The sequence below is a fragment of the Photinus pyralis genome, unplaced genomic scaffold (assembly GCF_008802855.1).
Source record: "Photinus pyralis isolate 1611_PpyrPB1 unplaced genomic scaffold, Ppyr1.3 Ppyr1.4_unclustered_Scaffold5730, whole genome shotgun sequence".
Taxonomy (NCBI): domain Eukaryota; kingdom Metazoa; phylum Arthropoda; class Insecta; order Coleoptera; family Lampyridae; genus Photinus; species Photinus pyralis.
In genome coordinates, this window is record NW_022171822.1 from 20,494 (window position 1) to 38,768 (window position 18,275).

At 37.2% G+C, this 18,275-nt stretch overlaps 3 protein-coding genes and 1 long non-coding RNA gene across 9 annotated transcripts; all 4 read right to left on the bottom strand.

Moving 5' to 3' along the window:
* Positions 1-4,753: 4,753 nt before the first annotated feature.
* LOC116182506 lies at positions 4,754-6,676 on the bottom strand. Of its 2 annotated transcripts, XR_004147542.1 has the most exons (3): positions 5,409-6,676; positions 5,176-5,335; positions 4,754-4,985 (listed from the first exon to the last, which is right to left on the bottom strand). It is a non-coding gene; the product is annotated as an uncharacterized LOC116182506 (long non-coding RNA). The 2 variants fall into 2 exon arrangements; XR_004147541.1 differs by having other exon boundaries at positions 4,754-5,335; positions 5,409-6,674.
* Positions 6,677-7,129: 453 nt separating this feature from the next.
* On the bottom strand, positions 7,130-7,984 carry LOC116182514. Its single transcript, XM_031503047.1, has one exon. The coding sequence runs from the start codon at positions 7,982-7,984 to the stop codon at positions 7,130-7,132; it is 855 nt and encodes a 284-aa protein (XP_031358907.1).
* A 126-nt stretch (positions 7,985-8,110) lies between these two features.
* On the bottom strand, positions 8,111-8,938 carry LOC116182515. The gene has a single exon (XM_031503049.1). It carries the CDS (start codon positions 8,936-8,938, stop codon positions 8,111-8,113), a length of 828 nt encoding a protein of 275 aa, XP_031358909.1.
* A 282-nt stretch (positions 8,939-9,220) lies between these two features.
* On the bottom strand, positions 9,221-18,073 carry LOC116182505 (uncharacterized protein K02A2.6-like). 5 transcript variants are annotated; one of them, XM_031503036.1, is made up of 3 exons: positions 17,890-18,073; positions 16,663-17,404; positions 9,221-12,179 (listed from the first exon to the last, which is right to left on the bottom strand). In XM_031503036.1, exons 2-3 carry the CDS (start codon positions 17,400-17,402, stop codon positions 9,374-9,376), a joined length of 3,546 nt encoding a protein of 1,181 aa, XP_031358896.1. In that variant the 5' UTR covers positions 17,403-17,404; positions 17,890-18,073; the 3' UTR covers positions 9,221-9,373. The 5 variants fall into 5 exon arrangements, with proteins under 5 accessions (XP_031358896.1, XP_031358895.1, XP_031358898.1 ...); XM_031503035.1 differs by lacking the exon at positions 17,890-18,073 and having other exon boundaries at positions 16,663-16,820; positions 16,872-17,819; XM_031503038.1 differs by lacking the exon at positions 17,890-18,073 and having other exon boundaries at positions 16,663-16,820; positions 17,132-17,272.
* Between the last annotated feature and the right edge of the window lie 202 nt (positions 18,074-18,275).

Sequence of the window (18,275 nt, forward strand, 5' to 3'; positions counted from 1 at the left end):
GAAGTTAGTTAATTGCAAATGCATATAATTCATGGGAGTCGCTAAAACAGGAATCATAGAACTGGGGTCAGATTTCCCATAATGCATTTCTTCAATCGAATAAGGCCAATTCATGTGTATAAATTCAAATACAAAATGCTACAAAGAGGACGTTATGGATGCAAATTAGAAATAAACATCATAGCACTACTCGAAAAATTTGTATGTAAGTAGGTATCTACGAGTGTAGGTAACATTTTAGTGAGCATTATATTTTAGGTTAGTTTTAAAACTTCCTGGAGGAAATGTGTTCTGGATGACCAACAACGTTAACTGTTTTGATATGGATGTTCTTTTTGTATAGTGCAGTGAGGTACATTAATTCATTGTAGAATATGCAACTTGATGTTTGGTTGTAGGTATACCAACGTACGGGTTCCTCGTAATTGTAAACTTTCGTTGTACATTAGTTTTCGTATTGGGTATTCTAATTACAGTTCCACCTAAGTCCACCGATTTTTATGTTCCACAATTCGTGCTTACGACAAGCACCACTAATGCCAACTATAAGAGCAACCTGCAAATGTAAAATAAATATGATGTAACGAGTAACGATTTGAACGTGTAATGTTATAGTAGATATGAACTGTCGGGGGTGCTTTTTGAATAAACATTTTTACTTTGCTCGTTGATAGAATTTTTGACTTTTTAGGGAAATAGCCGCTGGATTGCATTTTTAACAAGGCCTGCAACTTAGCATAGCTGCTTATATCTACATTATTGTTCAAAAGTATCGTAGAGCACAGCATGGAATACGTTTTCCACAATGTGGATGCTTTAATTTACTGTGATAGTTTGCTAAAGTAAGCACTACGTTCTCTGAAAATGAGTTGGTTTTTTTCTTGTCCTCCACTCCAAAAATTTGCTGTATGTATGTTCGTACACTTTTAGTTTGTCGGGAAGTAAATTTTTTTGCGTGTTCTGCTTCCACGGTGATTTCCGGGGGAGAATTTGAAAGTTCCATTAAATCCTCACTGGCCACTGCTATTCATTTTCGCGCTACCGGTCCTTAAAATTTAATATCTGGCGCAAGCGTAATTAAAATTTTGACAGTTTAAGAATTGTGGTTTAGGATGTCCTGTTTTAGATGTCGCCACATGTGCTCATTCCACTTAGACCATATAGTACATGGACTGCTAATTGTAACGAAAATATAGTCAAGGACATCGCCTGGGTATGCGAGTTTCAGGGTAAACGAGTCTATCCGAAGTTGTCCGATTAGACACGATTTGAGACTGTCAACCTATAAATTAACAAACGTCAATTAATTAATCGCCTAGATATGCCAAAAAAAGCAAACTTATTGCGATTTGTGGACGTATAGAAGATAATCAGGAGGATTGAAAGCTTCCCGTACTACGCGGTTACTATAAAAGCTACTCTTTACGCGATCCGAGTGGTGTTTATACGACTTTAGTTTACCCTGAGATTCACATACCCACGACTACAGTGCCCTCTATCCGTGACCATCCATTTTGTATTGAAAGCATAGGGCTAATAGCAGTCCATGTACTATATGGTCTAAGTCATTCCATCACAAGAGCTAGAATGAAATTATTCCACTTCACTAGCAGAGAATAGGCGAGATTCTGTTGTTAAAAAAGAAGCAAGTATGACGTGATTCTAAGGTAGTAGTAGAAAAATGTATTTCTTTCAATGCTCAAACATTTGAGTAAATAATTGACCAGTGTGTTTAAAATCTTGAAATGCCGCATTTAATGGCCTATATTCTACGCATTTTTGTGGTCTGAGAAAGACGTAAATTAGTCTAAAAACATGTTTAATGCTACCAAAATTTCAAAAATTTTCCGGGGGAGAACCCCCGGACCCCCCGCCTACTGGGGGGTATGGAATACCCCCCGGTTGCGACAACGTCCCATCTATGCTCACTCCTAACGTACCCCTTTTTGGAAATTTATATCTGGCAACCCTAATCACTGTATTGTGGTACTGTTTCTTCAACAAAATTTTCAATGCGAGTAATCTTGGTTGGGGGTTCCTTTATAAATTGGTCATCTTCATCTGAGGAATCTGATGCATCAGTTTCAGATAAGGTACCCGTCAACAGATCCTGAAATACATCATTGTTCATACAAGTAGGAAGTATATTTTTCGGTACTTACCATCACCAACATATCCATTGCAACAAATGTTATTAAAATCCTAACCTAAAAGTGCGTAAAACTTTTGAACTGTTCTAAAAATTTGCATGTGTTTGAGGGGGCAGGGGAATGCAAAATGTGCGGTTCAAGAGTGTGGCGCTTCTGTGCAAAGGAACACACAAAAAGTTAATCGAGCAGTTACGGAGCACTCCGGAAGCGCGCTATGCAGGTCATTGGAAAGCGCCTATATAGAACTGTTAAGTAGTAGAAGAGAAATAAAATCAAATATATATTTAGGAGATTACTCAGTCTGCTTGTAGGACAAACCCCACATAATACACGTCAAACGAATTCAAGAGTTTTTGTAGGAAGAAGGGTATTCAACTTCGAACCACCGTTACGTACACACCTGAACAAAATGGTAAGGCGGAAAGGTTGAACAGAACACTGCTGGAAAAAGCGAGAGCCATGATCCTCGAATCCAACTTAAAAAAGGAGATGTGGGGAGAATCAATCTTGTGTGCAGCATACAGGGTGATTCCTATAGTACCTGCCACCGTTTGGGAGCGTGTAGGTGGTGCGTAGGGGAGTATTTTGATATAGGACACTTGGGGTCGGAAATCTAAAATAAGGGTGCCAGAGCCAAATTTACCTTCTGGAATTTCGCGCCTGTAGGTAGGCAACCCAGTGAACTTGTACTGGGACCACTGGTTCCAGCACGATGGGTGCCCTGCTCACTACGGGCGGCAGGTGAGGGAACACTTGGACCAAACCTATCCGGACAGATGGATCGGCCGTGGAGGGTGCGGTGGAGTGGCCTGCCCGCTCGCCCGACATCACCCCATTAGATTTTTACTTGTGGGGTGTGATGAAGCGCACGTCTACGAGACTCCCGTCGAATCCGAAGAGGACTTAATTGCGCGCGTCGTCATGGCCGGAGAGGCTGTTCGCCAGGACATAGGAGTCTTCACGCGAGTTCGAGGGGAGTGGTTGGCTAGATGTAGGAAGTGCATTGAGAACAACGGTGGCCACGTTGAACACTTGTAACGTTATTGCTTTTGACTGTCGTTTTCCCTCCTTCCCTCCCATGTCGCTTCTCGCGCTAACTCGCTCTGCATCGCTCCGCGCGAAACGTCGGTCGGTTGGGGTTGCCTACATACAGGCGTGAAATTCCAGAAGATAAATTTGGTTCTGGCGCCCTTTTTTAGATTTCCGACCCCAAGTGTCCTATATCAAAATACTCCCCTAGGCACCCCCTATACGCTCCCAAACGGTGGCAGGTACTATAGGAATCACCCTGTATGTAACAAATCGAAGTCCCACAGCCAGTCTGGAGATGACGCCAGCAGAATATTTTTATGGATTGAAACCAGATGTGAGGAATATGCGTGTTTTTGGAAGCACAGCGTATTGCCATATACCCAAGTCTAAAGTTGATGGTAAATTTAGTCCAAAAAGTACTACGTATGTAATGGTTGGGTACTCGCACAATGCATATCGTTTATGGGATCCGGAACGACGGAAGATAGTGACAGCTAGAGATGTCATCTTTGATGAAAATAATTTGTATGCGAGAAATGTATTGCAGAAAGATAGCGATGTGATATTAGATGTACCAGAAAAGGATTTGCGGGAAGAAAATGTTGAACCGCAGGAGCAAAAGGAACAAGGTACTACTCACGTCAAGGAAGATGAAACAACTGTCAACACCGATTCTACTAGGAAGAGCACTAGAGCCAGGCAGCCACCAAGACACTTGGAGGATTATTGTTAATTATAGGGCGACAATTATAAATAAGGATGACACAGGATTTACTTAAGTAAGTATATTGTAAGTGACGGCTTGCTTACATGTCATGACATTTGTATGTGAAGGTCATTAGTCAACTAGTGCTAACTAATGTATCGTGAATTGTGGCTACAGCCACGTCTAATACTAATTCCGTAACATCTCCCTTTGGAAGTTACAAGTCTAATTTATTAGGTACCTTAATTTGTCTGCCTGAGCGAGTAGTTACATTAAGGTTCGAAGTCGAACCATTGTCATTAGCAGGTTCATTATTAACATTATCAAAATTACTATAAATACGGTAATTATTACAATCATTGCAATTATTATCTATATTATAATCGGTATTAAGATCTACGTCCCAGTCAACATTGTAACGTAACCGATTCATAAATATAATAGTTAACTAGGTGGTTCGTTATGTATCTAGTAACTTAAATGTTACATGCAAGTAACACAAAACGCCTAGCACTGTTATGTAACGGTGTAACGTAACGAATACGTCACGCTATGTAACATACATGTATATATATGTTACATGAACGTAATAAGTAACACAACGGAATGTTACAACAAATAACCCAGTTATGTATCGTATATACAAACATACATTACATTAGAGTAATATGTAATGCAACTGAAGGTTTAAGCAAATATGTAACATATATGTAACATTACGTTGCATGGGGGTTGTATGTAACGCAACTGAAGGTTACAGTAAATATGGTAGTTACATAACAAATATGTATATCTTAGTATACATGAGAGCCTTATGTAACGCAAACGAAGGCTACAGTAATGTAAAAATAACTAAATGCAGCAGTGAAAAAATAAAGATATATTCTTATAAAATAAAACAAAATAACAATTCCTAAAAATGTAGAATATTATCACAATAGATACATTTCAAATATTCATTAATAATATATAATAAAATTATTGATTTTGGAGAGGTTTTTCTCTTGACTGTCTCAGCGTGCTTAAGTGTAACCACTCACCCACCGTCAATTCAATGGCACTTTCGGTAGTGTCGGGGAAAGTTTGCCGAACGGCATCTGGATAAAAGAAAGTTCTATAAGACAAACTGCGTTTCCACCAAAACAGCTTTCATTATGTAAAAATAGTGTTGCTTACTTAAAATATTATTCATCAATTCCAAATGCTTGAACGGAAAATGATTCCTTTTCCCAAGAAGGGAACAGCTAATCCCCAAATAAAAAAGGTAGAATATAAATTTATACTTACACAAACACTGAACCAAAACAACACCGACTTATTTCAATATAGCGTCAAAAAGAACTTTATCTTTCGCTTGAGGTTGACTGTTGAGGTTATGTGTCCCGCAGCCGTTAACCTTTACTTTTCACTAGAGGTATATGCGTACTTCTTTTCAGATATACTTCACCTAACGAAATGGTAATATGAATTAATTGTATTAGAAAATAACGGTTTAATATCAAAAAGAAACAAGTTTTTACCTCTTCTCACAAAAAACCGTAGATAAACACCACAAAAATTCCGTTCATCAACAGCGTGTCACATAGGAGATAGAAATGGCGTCTCACGACAGTACGAGACTGCGCAAAAGATGGTGTACCTATTTTATGGATAAGAAAAGAAATTTTGTATTAACAACCTTGATGTACCTTCATATGCCATTATAGCTCATCATTAGAATGGCCACTTTGAGACTTTGACTTCCCTAAGACCCTAACAGTGCTTCAAGCGGTTTGGGCCAATTTCAACCACTATGTTACATATCATTTCGGTTACAATTGTAACATAACTTTGATACCTTCTAGAACCCTGTCAGTTATATAAGTGATTATTACGTGTTTGGTATAGAACATTCCAACTTCTATGTTACATATCATTTCGATTACAATTGTAACATAACTTTGTTACCTTCTAGAGCCCTTTCAGTTATGTAAGTGATTATTACGTGTTTGGTATAGAACATTCCAACCTCTATGTTACATATCATTTCAGTTACAATTGTTACATAGCTTTGTTACCTTTTAGAGCCCTTTCAGTTACATATCATTTCAGTTACAACTGTAACATATCAATGTTACTTAGTAGAGCTCTTTCAGTTATGTAACTGAGAGTTACGTGTTGACTGGGGTGTGTATTATTCGATTTACCATATTCTGGATTACAATTGGATTTGTAAAATTTCGTTATGTGAACCCTATTTCGTCTATAATGCATCCCATCCCTAGATTGAATGATGTAGCTTTTTGGCTCAGGACCAACCTGCGTTATTTTTCCTTGTATCCATTTCTTATCTGATGGAATCTTCTTAAACAATACATCGTCTTCAGTCATTAATTCTGGTAGTTTGGTTGCTCCTCTATTGTAAATGTCTTTCATCCTCTTGTTTCTATCTTCGACCCAATTTTCATAACGATTTACATCTATTGGTTTCGGTAGAAGCAAATCTGCATGAACTGGCAGGGAACATCTAAGACGACGAGACATCAGGAGTTGAGCAGGACTGTTCTTGCTATCGTTTGGTGTATTCCTATACTGTAATAATGTTAGATAGGGATCTCCATTCGACTCGATAGTTTTCATTAGCATTCTCTTGATAGTTCCGATTGCTCGTTCGACTTGACCGTTGGACTGTGAGTGATACGGGCTTGTCGTGATGTGTTGAATGTCCCACTCTTTGATAAAATTGGCAAATTCTACGGCGTTAAAAGGAGGTCCGTTGTCTGAAATTAGTGTGACAGGTATTCCTTGTCGACTAAATATGGATTTCAGCTCATTGATGACTATTTTTGCGTTTGTGCCATTCCTAAGTACCTACTGATAATTCAATAAATTTAGAGAAATAATCTATAGGGGAGACCGGGGCAGGTTGTAACAAAAAATTTACTTTTTACTCTAATCTAAACAATTTTACTTGGAAAATTATAATATATTTTTTTATATCTTTTCTTACATCTAACCTACAAAATAACACAGTAACGATACTAAAAAACGTAAAAGTATAAGCTAGGATTTTTTTTGAAATGCTTGTTGTATTTGTTACAACCTGCCCCGTATCAGGGGCAAGTTGTAACAACACTCAGGGTAAGTTGTAACATATAGTAAAATTAACTAAACATTCGGTTTCTTAGCAAAAACTAAACACATGTAACTATATTATTGAAAATCACAAACTAGAGATATAACTGTTTATATATTTTATGTATTAGTCTTCATCGGAATCGCAGTTATGACAAATATAAGGAAATCCCCCATCAGTGCAGGCTTCGTATGACCAAAATTCACAATGGAAACACTTAATCCATTTTTCTTTAGGCTTACTTCTGCTAAATGGCTCAGTGCAAACCAAGCAAAAGCATTCTTCATCAGAACTATCATCAGATTCTACCATAACTTTTCTTTTTGCCTTTTCAACCTTTTTCTTTTGTATCTCTTTGGTTTTCTTCGACTTCCGGCTGTTTTGTTCTGCCTCCAATTCGTCTTTCTCTGGAGTATCGGTTAAGACAGCAGACTTTCTTTTCTTCCGACCCCTTGTAGATGGTTTCCTTTGTTCAGCTTTCGGAAACGGGCGCACAAATTCTGGAGAAAATTCTTTTGGCTCTTGAATTGTATGTTCTTGTTTATTTTTAGGGCTCAACGAGTCATTTTCTGGGATCACTTGTTCACAATGAGCAGAAGAAGTAGATGGCTGGGACATGTCTTGACTATTAGCATTTGAGGAACCAGATAATTGAAGCACAGGCGAGGTAGCTGACGATTCAGCGTTCGGCAATGGTTGATCCGTTACGCCAGCAGGCAAAAACTCGTCATCAGTAAAAATGTCTCTGTTGTACGGTTCAATACCTGACACTTTAAACCCTTTCATTATGTTTATAGGAGTCAATGCTTGTGGAAGAGCATCTCGAACTAAAGATGGTATGTCGTATATGGTCATTGATTTACCTGGGTTATTCCTGAGCCAGGCAGCTTGAGAATTTGACAAATATTTCTTAAAGGGACCATACACACTCCTATCTAATGGCTGAAGCCGGTGTGAGCAATGCGGTGGGAACGACAGCATTATCACGTTATTTTCCTTAGCAAAATTAATAGTTTTTATTGCTAAGTGGGACTCGTGATTATCGAGTAGCAGAAGTACCGGATTTTCTCGAGATGGACGCACGTGAAACACAAAATGTTCCATAAATTAAAAAAATTCGTCAGATGTCATCCACCCTGACCCATTTGCAGCACCAATGCTTCCAGGAGGCCCATCTCGTATAAAATAGTCATGGTACTTTTTTCTGGGAAATATAAATTGCGGAGGAATAGAGTTTCCTGAGGAACTAACAGCAACCAACACAGTGACGAGTACACCTCTCTCGCTTGATGTGATACCACCAACTTGCTTAGTTCCCTTTTCCGCCAGAACCTTGCTAACTTTTTGGACCGTCGTCACTCCAGTCTCGTCCAAATTCCAGATAGTTGCTGAATTAAAGTTATATTTGTCTCTTACGCTTGCCAGTTTGTCAAAAAATGATGACACGTTCTGTTTATTAAAACTTATGGCTCTTTGTAAGCTAGTCGCCTCGGGTGTCCGAATTGAGAGATCTTCGTGCTTCTTTAAAAATTGTGTAAGCCAGTCCTCTCCGGCGCATTTGTTTTTATTCCAGGAATCAGGAACTGTGACATTATATGTAAGAGCGCACTCATATGCAAACTTTCGCACTTCTTTTGGACTAAGGCCAAAATAAATTTTCGATGCATGTTTAATGTAATCCACAAGTTTTTGTGCTTGATTTTCATCAAAAACAGGTTTTCTAGAGTAACCAACATTTGATAGACTAACGGGGCCTTCGTTATGACCAGAATTCTGAACTTTTCTTACATATCTGTGAAGCGTTACATGACATATGTTTAAACTTTTAGCTACAGATCTTTGCGATTCATTGTTATTTAAAACACGATTCACGGCTTGTTCCATGTCCTCTTTCGAGGTATTGCCTCTTTCCGTTTTTTTCTTATAGGTCCTCATTGTAAAATTACCTATACAAAACAAAATATAGGTAGGTAATTATTAATTCTTAAACCCGGGGTAAGTTGTAACGTGTTACATTTTGCCCCGGCGAGTTTGTTACAACTTACCCCGATGTTGATTTTTCTCTTTATCAAGTCACAACAAAAAAGTGTATGGATATTTCAAAAAAAGAACTAGTCAAGCATGTAGTCTAGAGAATTCTGATTCATATAAGACATAAAACTCAGATCTGTACTGTTATGTATGCCGAAATGGCAGGGTGTAAATAAAAGGCATAAATCAATGTTTCGTATATTATTCACACGCCTTGTTACGTACTCGTCGAAAGTCGGGTTGGGAGAGAGCGATTTTGCTTGTCAACGGTCCGTACATGTTATCGTTCTTTTATACCGGATGCGTCAACATAACACACCTCCCCATATAAGTCTAAAATTACAAATCAAGCCGATCTGGCTTTTTCCTTACTCTAACTGGTCGGGAGTGAGCGTGGGTCAACACCGGATTATTTATTTGAATATTCGTTTGAGCCACATTCACTTCTGAACCTGATACTGTATTATCATGTAATGGAACAATCGTGTACTTAAAATTATCTGAACAATTTGTAGAGATCAAAGGTTTATTATCGGTAGTAGTAGTAGGAATGCTCCGTAAAATCTGGTCTAAATGTCTCTTGTACATTCCCTTTGAATTTTTACATAGGTAAACCCTAGGTCCCAGTACTTTGTGAATCTTTGCTGGTATCCAGCTCTTTTTATTTATATTGCTATAGTCGCGGATGTAAACATCCTCCCCCTGTTCAAAACTTATGGCTCTTCCGGGCTTACAAATAGTTAATTCTTCTGAATCTGTCTTATATTTTGGTCTGACATTACTGAGCCTTAATTTCAGTTCCCTTCCAAACATAATACTAGCTGGAGACTTATTTGTCGTGCCATGATCAGCAGCTCTATAATTGAGCAAATACCTAGCCAATAAACAGCTCGTAGAAATATTTGAATTTCTACCATCGCTGAAAGCTTTTATTAACGCGGTTTTGACTGCCTTTACGGCATTTTCCGCTGCCCCATTACTAGCAGGATGGAACGGTGGTGTCAATGTGTGTTTTATGCCGTTATTTCTGCAAAAATTTTCAAATTCATAAGATCGGAACTGTGGTCCATTGTCGCTTACCAGCTGATCTGGTAGCCCATATCTCGCAAAAATCGATCTTAATGCCTCGATCGTTGCTAAGGAAGTAGTTGAACACATTTCAATTACTTCCGGCCAACGACTACATGCATCTAGCACTACAAGAAACATTTTATTCCTTACAGGACCAAAAAAATCTACATGAATTCTCTCAAACACCTGCTTGGCTTGTTTATATGCTAAAACTTCTGCAAGTGGAGGATTGGGTTTAAACTTGTTGCAAATTACACACTGTTTAGCTACTCTCTCTATATCTGCATCTATTAACGGCCACCACACGTAAGAACGTGCGATCGACTTCATTTTAACTATTCCTGCATGTGTAATGTGCAGCTCGTTTAAAATACTGTCGTGGAATTTTGTAGGTACTACCACCCTGTGTCCTAACATAATTACCTCTTGTTCTATACTAAATTCGAATCTCCTATTGAAAAAACGTTGCAAATCTTTATCCGTATTCTGTGTAGGCCACCCATCTTTTACAAACTTAAAAATCTTAGAATAAATTTTGTCAATTTTAGTTTCTTCCTCTATTGCCTTTGCATCCACCACGATATCTGAATTTTGTGAAACAAAATTCAAATACGTGTACTCTGTAGATTCCTTTAAAATCAAATTTATAGGTAATCTAGATAAACCATCTGCATTACTATTTCTTTTCCCTTCAACATATTCGATACTATAATCAAAACCACTTAAATACACCGCCCAACGCTGTAAACGTCCTGCTGCCGTTACTGGTATACTTCTTGTATCTCCAAAAAGATATTTTAATGGCTTATGATCGGTCACTAATACAAATTTGTGGCCAAACAAATAATTAGAAAACTTGTTTATTGAAAAATAAATAGCCAAGGCCTCTTTATCAATGACCGCATAATTCATCTCGGCAGTTGTTAATTTACGTGATGCGTATTCAATAGGTCGCTCACTACCATCCGGAAATACATGTGCTAAAATGCCTGCTACTCCATAGGAGCTCGCGTCACAGCTTACTTTGATAGGTAATTTTGGATCAAAATGTACCAAAATTATATCCGAAGCCATTACCTCTTTTACTGTGATAAATGAATTTTCACATTCCCTACTCCATGCAAAAACACTGTCCTTACTTAGCAATTTGTACAATGGATTTAAAAGTTTTGTAACATTAGAAATGAATTTCGCATAGTAATTAATCATACCGATGAAAGCTTTTACTTGCGAAACATTCTCGGGTCTTGGACAATTCACTATTGCTTTAATTTTAGAAGGATTTTTTTGTAACCCCTCCTTACTAATTATGTGCCCTAAATATTCGATTCTATCCTGTAGGAAATTACATTTCACTCGATTCAAACGGAATCCTGCACCTTTTAATTTTTGAAACACTACCTCTAAGTTTTGCAAATGTTCTTTGTTATTTCTCCCTGTCACTACAATGTCGTCCAGAAAAACGGTCACTCCTGTTACTCCTTGCAATACTTTCTCCATTATGTGTTGAAAAATCGAGCAAGCGGGTTTTGTACCGAAAGGCAGTCTTTCAACTTTAAATATACCTTTATGCGTACTCCACGCTAGTAAAAGTTTGGTGGATTCCTCTAGCTCTAACTGATTATATGCGTGACTGAGATCTAATTTAGAAAACTTCTCTCCACCCTGTAAAGCGGCAAATAAATTTTCAATTAATGGGAGGGGATATTTAACATCTTTCAAATAATTATTTACCGTAACCTTATAATCGGCACACAACCGAATTGTCCCATCTTTTTTTAATATAGGGACCAAGGGTGTCCCCCAAACTGAATCTGGAACTGGTGTAATTACACCTTCTTTTTGTAACCTGTCTAACTCTACTTCAACTAATCCTTTATAAGCAATTGGCAAATTTCTTGGTTTATGAAATTTAGGTGTCGTTCCTTCTACCACTTCCAATTTCACCTTTTCAAATTTAAAATGACCTAACTCATCTTTAAATAGCTCTGCATAATTATTTACTAAAACGTCTAAACTATCTTTACAATCATTTAACACGAACACATTTTTGCTACACATACTTACATTAAACCACAGATTTAAATATACTACAGATGGATCATGCCATGTTAAATTCTGGCAACGGTGATTTGGATTTAAGCCTCTGGTGCGTTAAATCCAAACTAAATTAGTGTTATTCCGCGTCCACAAGGAAGCGCTGTAGAATGAATAACTTGCGCGTGGTTTACAACTGCAATAAGAAAGACAAGAACTGTTGCGATAAACAGGGGTATCCGATTACACAGAGCCCAACAAATGTTGTATTGTATGTAACTGACCTTCCCCATTTACACTCGCAATTTTTCTGCTAGCATGCGTTTATGTTAGTTACACATACACATTCCTTTATATCGGAACTCGGAAGGGCGAACCGACGACTGATTATACCTTATTCTGTCAAACCAACAAGATTTGTAATTATGCAGGATGTTTACCGTATAATTGATTTATTTTTGATTATAAGTAGGTACGGTATTTTGTGCGATTTAGGTTCTAATGCCTACATCTCTGATAGCTTGGCGTGTTCCGGGCTGGTATTTGGATTTTTATAGTATTTTTAATGATAAGACGGTCTAAAAGCACAATTATGACGTAGACGAAGTTTTTATTAATTAATCAGAGAAGGTGTTAGGCCTGTATTTGTGAGAAACAACATAGGTACCTAACAATAGGCGTCTCTGAGAATTTAAGTCAAGGTAGCGAATATGACTCGAATGTGAGATGTGACCAAACTTCCCGTTTTGAACGTGACAGTTCCGTTTTGAGTACACTTTCAAAAAATAAAATGTGCACACTTTGGCGCTCTTGATATGTCTACCTGTCTGTCTGTCTGAGTCACAAAGGCTCCAGAACTACACCACTTACAGACTTGGTATTGGTGTCATTCGATCAGAAATTAAAAATTATTTCATTTTTGTATTCTCATTAAGGCATGAAATGTCCATAAGGGCTGTTAAAATCGAAAAAACAACTTTGAAAATGCACTCTTCGCCTTTGCTCACATGCGGATTAATGATTTTTTTCCTTATATATCCTGGTTGTCCACGACAATCACAACAGGGTTTTATTTCTAAAAAACATGGTTTTCTGTAAAAAAAATGCGGTATATTGATGGATGGTGGATTTCAAAAATATTGCAACATTATGGACTGAGTGAGATGCCTCAAACCATGGCTCTACAAAATTGTTTCTCGTCCATTATTTTTGACCACAGAAGGACGCGCAAATTCAAATCTTGGAGTTTGGATCCCAATCGGATATAATCGTTGAATATTGTAAGGAAGTATATTAACATTAAATGATTTAAAATCAAAAGTTGTGGGGTTTTTGTGGAGACAACGGTAACTGTAGGTAATTTTGGTGGCAAAAATAGTAAAAGGTGTCAACAAAGCCTTTGCAATGGAGGTCGTCCCTGAAATAAAAACAAAACTTATAGGGATTGTTGATTTGAGTTCACCATTGTTAAAATTGACTTATTTTTTTAACATTTATAGTGTTCGCATTGAAAAATACTCAAAGAGTTCTACGACTTAGCTGATAGAAAATATCAAAAACTTTTAACAAGGTGCCTCGCATTGATGTCTGCATTCGAAAGAGTTTTCAAAATATTGTTATGTGAAAACACTAGGTACTTTTTGAGTATCTCAATGTCTGATTATTTTGAAGTAATTGTTTGAAAATTTAAGCTCCGAAATTTGGTTGCTTTTTCTACACGCGCAGCCCTGTTAAAGATCGAGGCACAAAGCATATCTGCAATTGAGGCTGTTAAATTAATCGCCCAAGGCTCTAAGGGATAATTTGGCTGTGCCTATGAGACAAAAAGTTATTTTTTCTTCTCCGTTCCACTGGTAATTTATTGACGAAACTTTAAAAAAATTTGTGGTCAGTTCAAATACAAGTTAGAAGCGTGTAAATGGGGGATTCTTATAAGTGCAATTTACGTTATGTGATTTTGATTACGATTTCTCTTGCGACTTGCGAGTTGCCATAACCAAATATTTCAAGATTCACATTATACGATTTTGTCGTACGACTTGTAAAATTGTATCTTGACGTGTGATTATGGGTTCTACGTCGACCAAAACTGTAGAAGAAGATAGGAAAAACTAAAAATTACCACGTTAGTAAACCACGCGTGGGGATGGCGCCCAGATGTCGCCGTCCCAACATCATGTAGCCCCGTCCCTAAAGTTGTTAATTACACGACCCCGTATGGGCACGTACACTCCTCGTCTTCCTACATGCGATTGTCTACAGGCCCTCATTTGCAGCCATCCAATCAGCCAGTCAGCCGACCAAAGTGGTATGAAATGCTTCTATTAAGAACAAATGAAGATGCAATTAGAGTTTTGACATCGATCCTACTTTGCAAAAATGAGCTAAAAACTACCGTAGGCCTATGTCTGGTCCCGAATTGCAGTTAAAATTCGAATTTTCAAAAACAATTTTGGTTTCGTTATATTTCTCTTAAAGAGACGCAGATACCAAATTTCTGTGAGATCGAAAATGTCGCATCCCAGTTGAGACCCTATATTGGGAAAGTACCGCAGTAGACGTTACAATTTCCACGATATGTACGTGGAACCATTCTGTTCTTGGTATAGTCATGAATTTCTAAGGCTACATGATAATGCGGAACAAAATAGTGAAGAAAGTACTTCGATATATTTTGAGATAGTAGTAAATCCGTACGGGTCGTCAAAAAGCGCGGGGTGGCTATATTGCGATTACCGTTTTTGGACGTATCAAAATTTCATCAAACGTCTACGTTTTAGATCATTAAGCAACTTTTAAAGAATAAAAAATTTTACTGTCTGTTTTAACTCGTATGTATATATGTACGTACATACGTTGGCAGATTAGGCATAAAGGATGTAAACGTCGTACTATTTTTTTTAAATAGCAATAACGCAAAATTTTTATTAAATTATTCGGAAGACTTTCTTTTTCTGTGTACAACCTACACAAATTATGCTAGGTTTTACTACAAATAAACTTTTTTTTCAAATACATAGTAGCACTAAATTTTTTATTTAGTTATTTGAAAGAGATTATTTTTCTTGGTTTAACCTACACAAATTTGGTTTTATTACAAAAAATATATATATTAAATTCTCCGAAATACAGCAGCTTAGTGCGCGGTTACTAAATACTTTAGGATTTGAAAAGAATATTTAAAATTCATTGTCGGGGCATATTGAAGGACTCTTCAGGCTACAACCTAAAAATATTTTCAACGAAATTGCAATTGTTATATAGGGCGATTTATATCAAAGTTGCACTTTTTTTAAATATAACTCCCTGTTTTATAATTAGAATAGGTGTTTATAACTTTTAACGGCCTATTAATTACTGAGAGGCTTTGAAAATCGAAAAACCTTGTGTATTATTAGAAATGGTTGAATTACAAAAATATGTATAAAAGGTAAATACGGCGTGCTTATATCGTTAAAAAGGTAATCAAATCCTACATTTGATGCAATAAAAAACTGGGTAGTTTCAATTAAAAAAATCAAGTTATCTTTGATTGAAATTTTGAAAATTGACGATTTCGTTTAGCACAAAAAAAGTTTAACTTTGACCGTTCGGCGTATGTAGGTAAGCAGACGTGATGATTAGTAATACTGCAGCGTCATGGTCTTCTAAGTTTTATGGAAACTTCGTTTTCAATTTTTACTGGACATCTATTTTTTGAAAAAATGACGCTCAGCCACTCATTTTAGATATCATGTGTAAATAAAGTCACACTAAAATTGACCAAGTAATCGAAATATGTAATATATAGGTGAGTTTTATTTAAAAAAATAGAACTTTGATATAAATCACCCTGTATACATCATCGAGATTTTGTTTGATCCGGATTCCTGGTGCCTCAAACCATGTATTTGATGTATTCCCGTAAAAAAAGGGAGGGGTCATTTTTTACCCCACTGCAATACCTCGCTTACTGACATGCGGGTAGTAAAATTAAGTTAAAATAAACAAACAGATAACGAGTGAAGTTTTCGAGTAGTTATAAAAAGCTGTTCTGCAAGAATTTTACACCTGGTTTCAATTTCATTTGGCGATGCCTTGAATGAACGTATAGACATATCAAAACTCTCGATTGATAGTAGTTGATTACAGAATTTTAATTTTCAGACTGAAACTGAAACTACCATTCTATAGAAAAAAATTGTTCTTGGATTTTATTAATTTAAATTAAAGGAGAGAGAACAGCCACAGATACGCCCACACAAGGTCGTAATTGAACACAAACACACAATACAAAGACCCATTGTTTTAATTACGAAGAAAAAATTCATATCATATTGCTTTTCAGCACCATCAATAGTAAAAACCTTCTATGCCATCGTTATACAGACTCCTGCTGATTATTTTAAGCTGAGACCCAAACTAAAACTTTCGATTTAATAAAATTCATATAGGTGCGCTAGCAACTGGAACGTTTGTTGCGTTTCCACAATCGCCTATCTCATGATCCATCTGTAGTATATTTAAATCTGTGATTAAACCTTGCTAATAAATCTCTACCCAACAATGGGTTTCCACCATTATCGATGACTAATAATTCGACCATCTTACAATCACCTCCAATCTGCAAGCTTACGTTAATTTTTCCTTTTGGATAAATATTTGTACCATCATACGATTTCAAGACTGTCCTTGAAACCTGTAACGGTAAGTTATTAAACAGTTCATTGTACAATTTAAAAGATATTGCCGAAATGGCAGAACCTGTATCGATTTCCATTCGCAACCTAACACGATTAATGAAAACATCTACTTTAAAATTATGTGTAACCTCATTATCTAAGTGATACAAAGTACGCTCTAAAACAGAATCCTCATTTTGAATTTCAACATGTGATTGTGCTTCGTCTCTACTTTGCAGGTAATTTTGTCTTTTCATATTACAGATAGATGTAATGTGTCCCACTTTAAAACATAACCTACACTTAAAATTTTTGTACGTGCACTTACTGAAATTGTGATTCTTCTTACCACACGCGTAGCACTTCACCTGTGACTGTGAGCCCGACGCTTTCGCTGAATGTACCTTGTGCTGCGGACCCCTTTCAGCTCGCCTTTCAGTAACCCTCTTCTTGTCTATTGCAAACAGCTGCTGTCGACTGCTACCACCGCTTATCCGCAAGGATGCCTCCTTTTTTACCGCCATTTGAAATAGTTCGTCTAAGGTCTTCTGCGATGGATCCTCCTCTACCAGTCTGTCTAGCACCTTGCCATCCACCATCCCTGTCACAAACTTATCTTTTAAAACCATGGTTAAGTCGGCTCCAAATTTGCAGTTTACTGCCAGCTTCTTTACCCGCGCGAACCAATCGTTAATCTGCTCTCCTTCACTTTGCTGCATCTTGTAGAAAATTCTTCGTTCGTTGAAAATTGATATCGCTTTTGAATACTGTTGTGCCAACAATTTACAAATTTCGGCAAAAGTTTTTGTATCGGGTTTATCTGGATAACATAAATCGCGCAAGGTCGTATACACCGAACTACTCAACGCTGTAATTAACACCGGAACTTGCTTCGCTTCCGCAATAGAATTTGCCTTAAAAAATTGAACGATCCGTTCTTTAAAAATAACGAAATCTTCGTTACAGTCAAAAACTGGCATGGTTCCGACAACCGCCATTGCCACTGCCTTTTTAACCTCAACTACTGTTACTTTACTTGAAAAATTTTGCTCTACCCAAACCCTTTAAATGAATTGCTATATTTACCTCGTCGCCAGTGTTATGTATGCCGAAATGGCAGGGTGTAAATAAAAGGCATAAATCAATGTTTCGTATATTATTCACACGCCTTGTTACGTACTCGTCGAAAGTCGGGTTGGGAGAGAGCGATTTTGCTTGTCAACGGTCCGTACATGTTATCGTTCTTTTATACCGGATGCGTCAACATAACATGTACAAATGCATCTACCAGGAAATCAAAAAAAAACCAAAAACATGCAACATTTACTTACGCGCCAAAAAAGGTTATTCCGTCTTATTTCTGGAACACGGCAGTACGCACACTTCCACAACTTACATCAGACTAACCGTTTTGAAGGCTCTTTCAATAAATGTATATTGCGATGTTGCCAGATTTTTTCAGTTTAACAGAA

Bases quoted from the DNA above. Each gene is read 5' to 3' on its own strand.
- LOC116182514 (XM_031503047.1), bottom strand. From the start codon at position 7,984: ATGCTGTCGTTCCCACCGCATTGCTCACACCGGCTTCAGCCATTAGAT.
- LOC116182515 (XM_031503049.1), bottom strand. From the start codon at position 8,938: ATGAGGACCTATAAGAAAAAAACGGAAAGAGGCAATACCTCGAAAGAG.
- LOC116182505 (XM_031503034.1), bottom strand. From the start codon at position 17,801: ATGGCGGTTGTCGGAACCATGCCAGTTTTTGACTGTAACGAAGATTTC. The intron at 12,180-16,662 runs GTTTAATCACAG...TTTAAATCTGTG, and splicing joins GGTAGAGATTTATTAGCAAG to GTTTAATGTAAGTATGTGTA.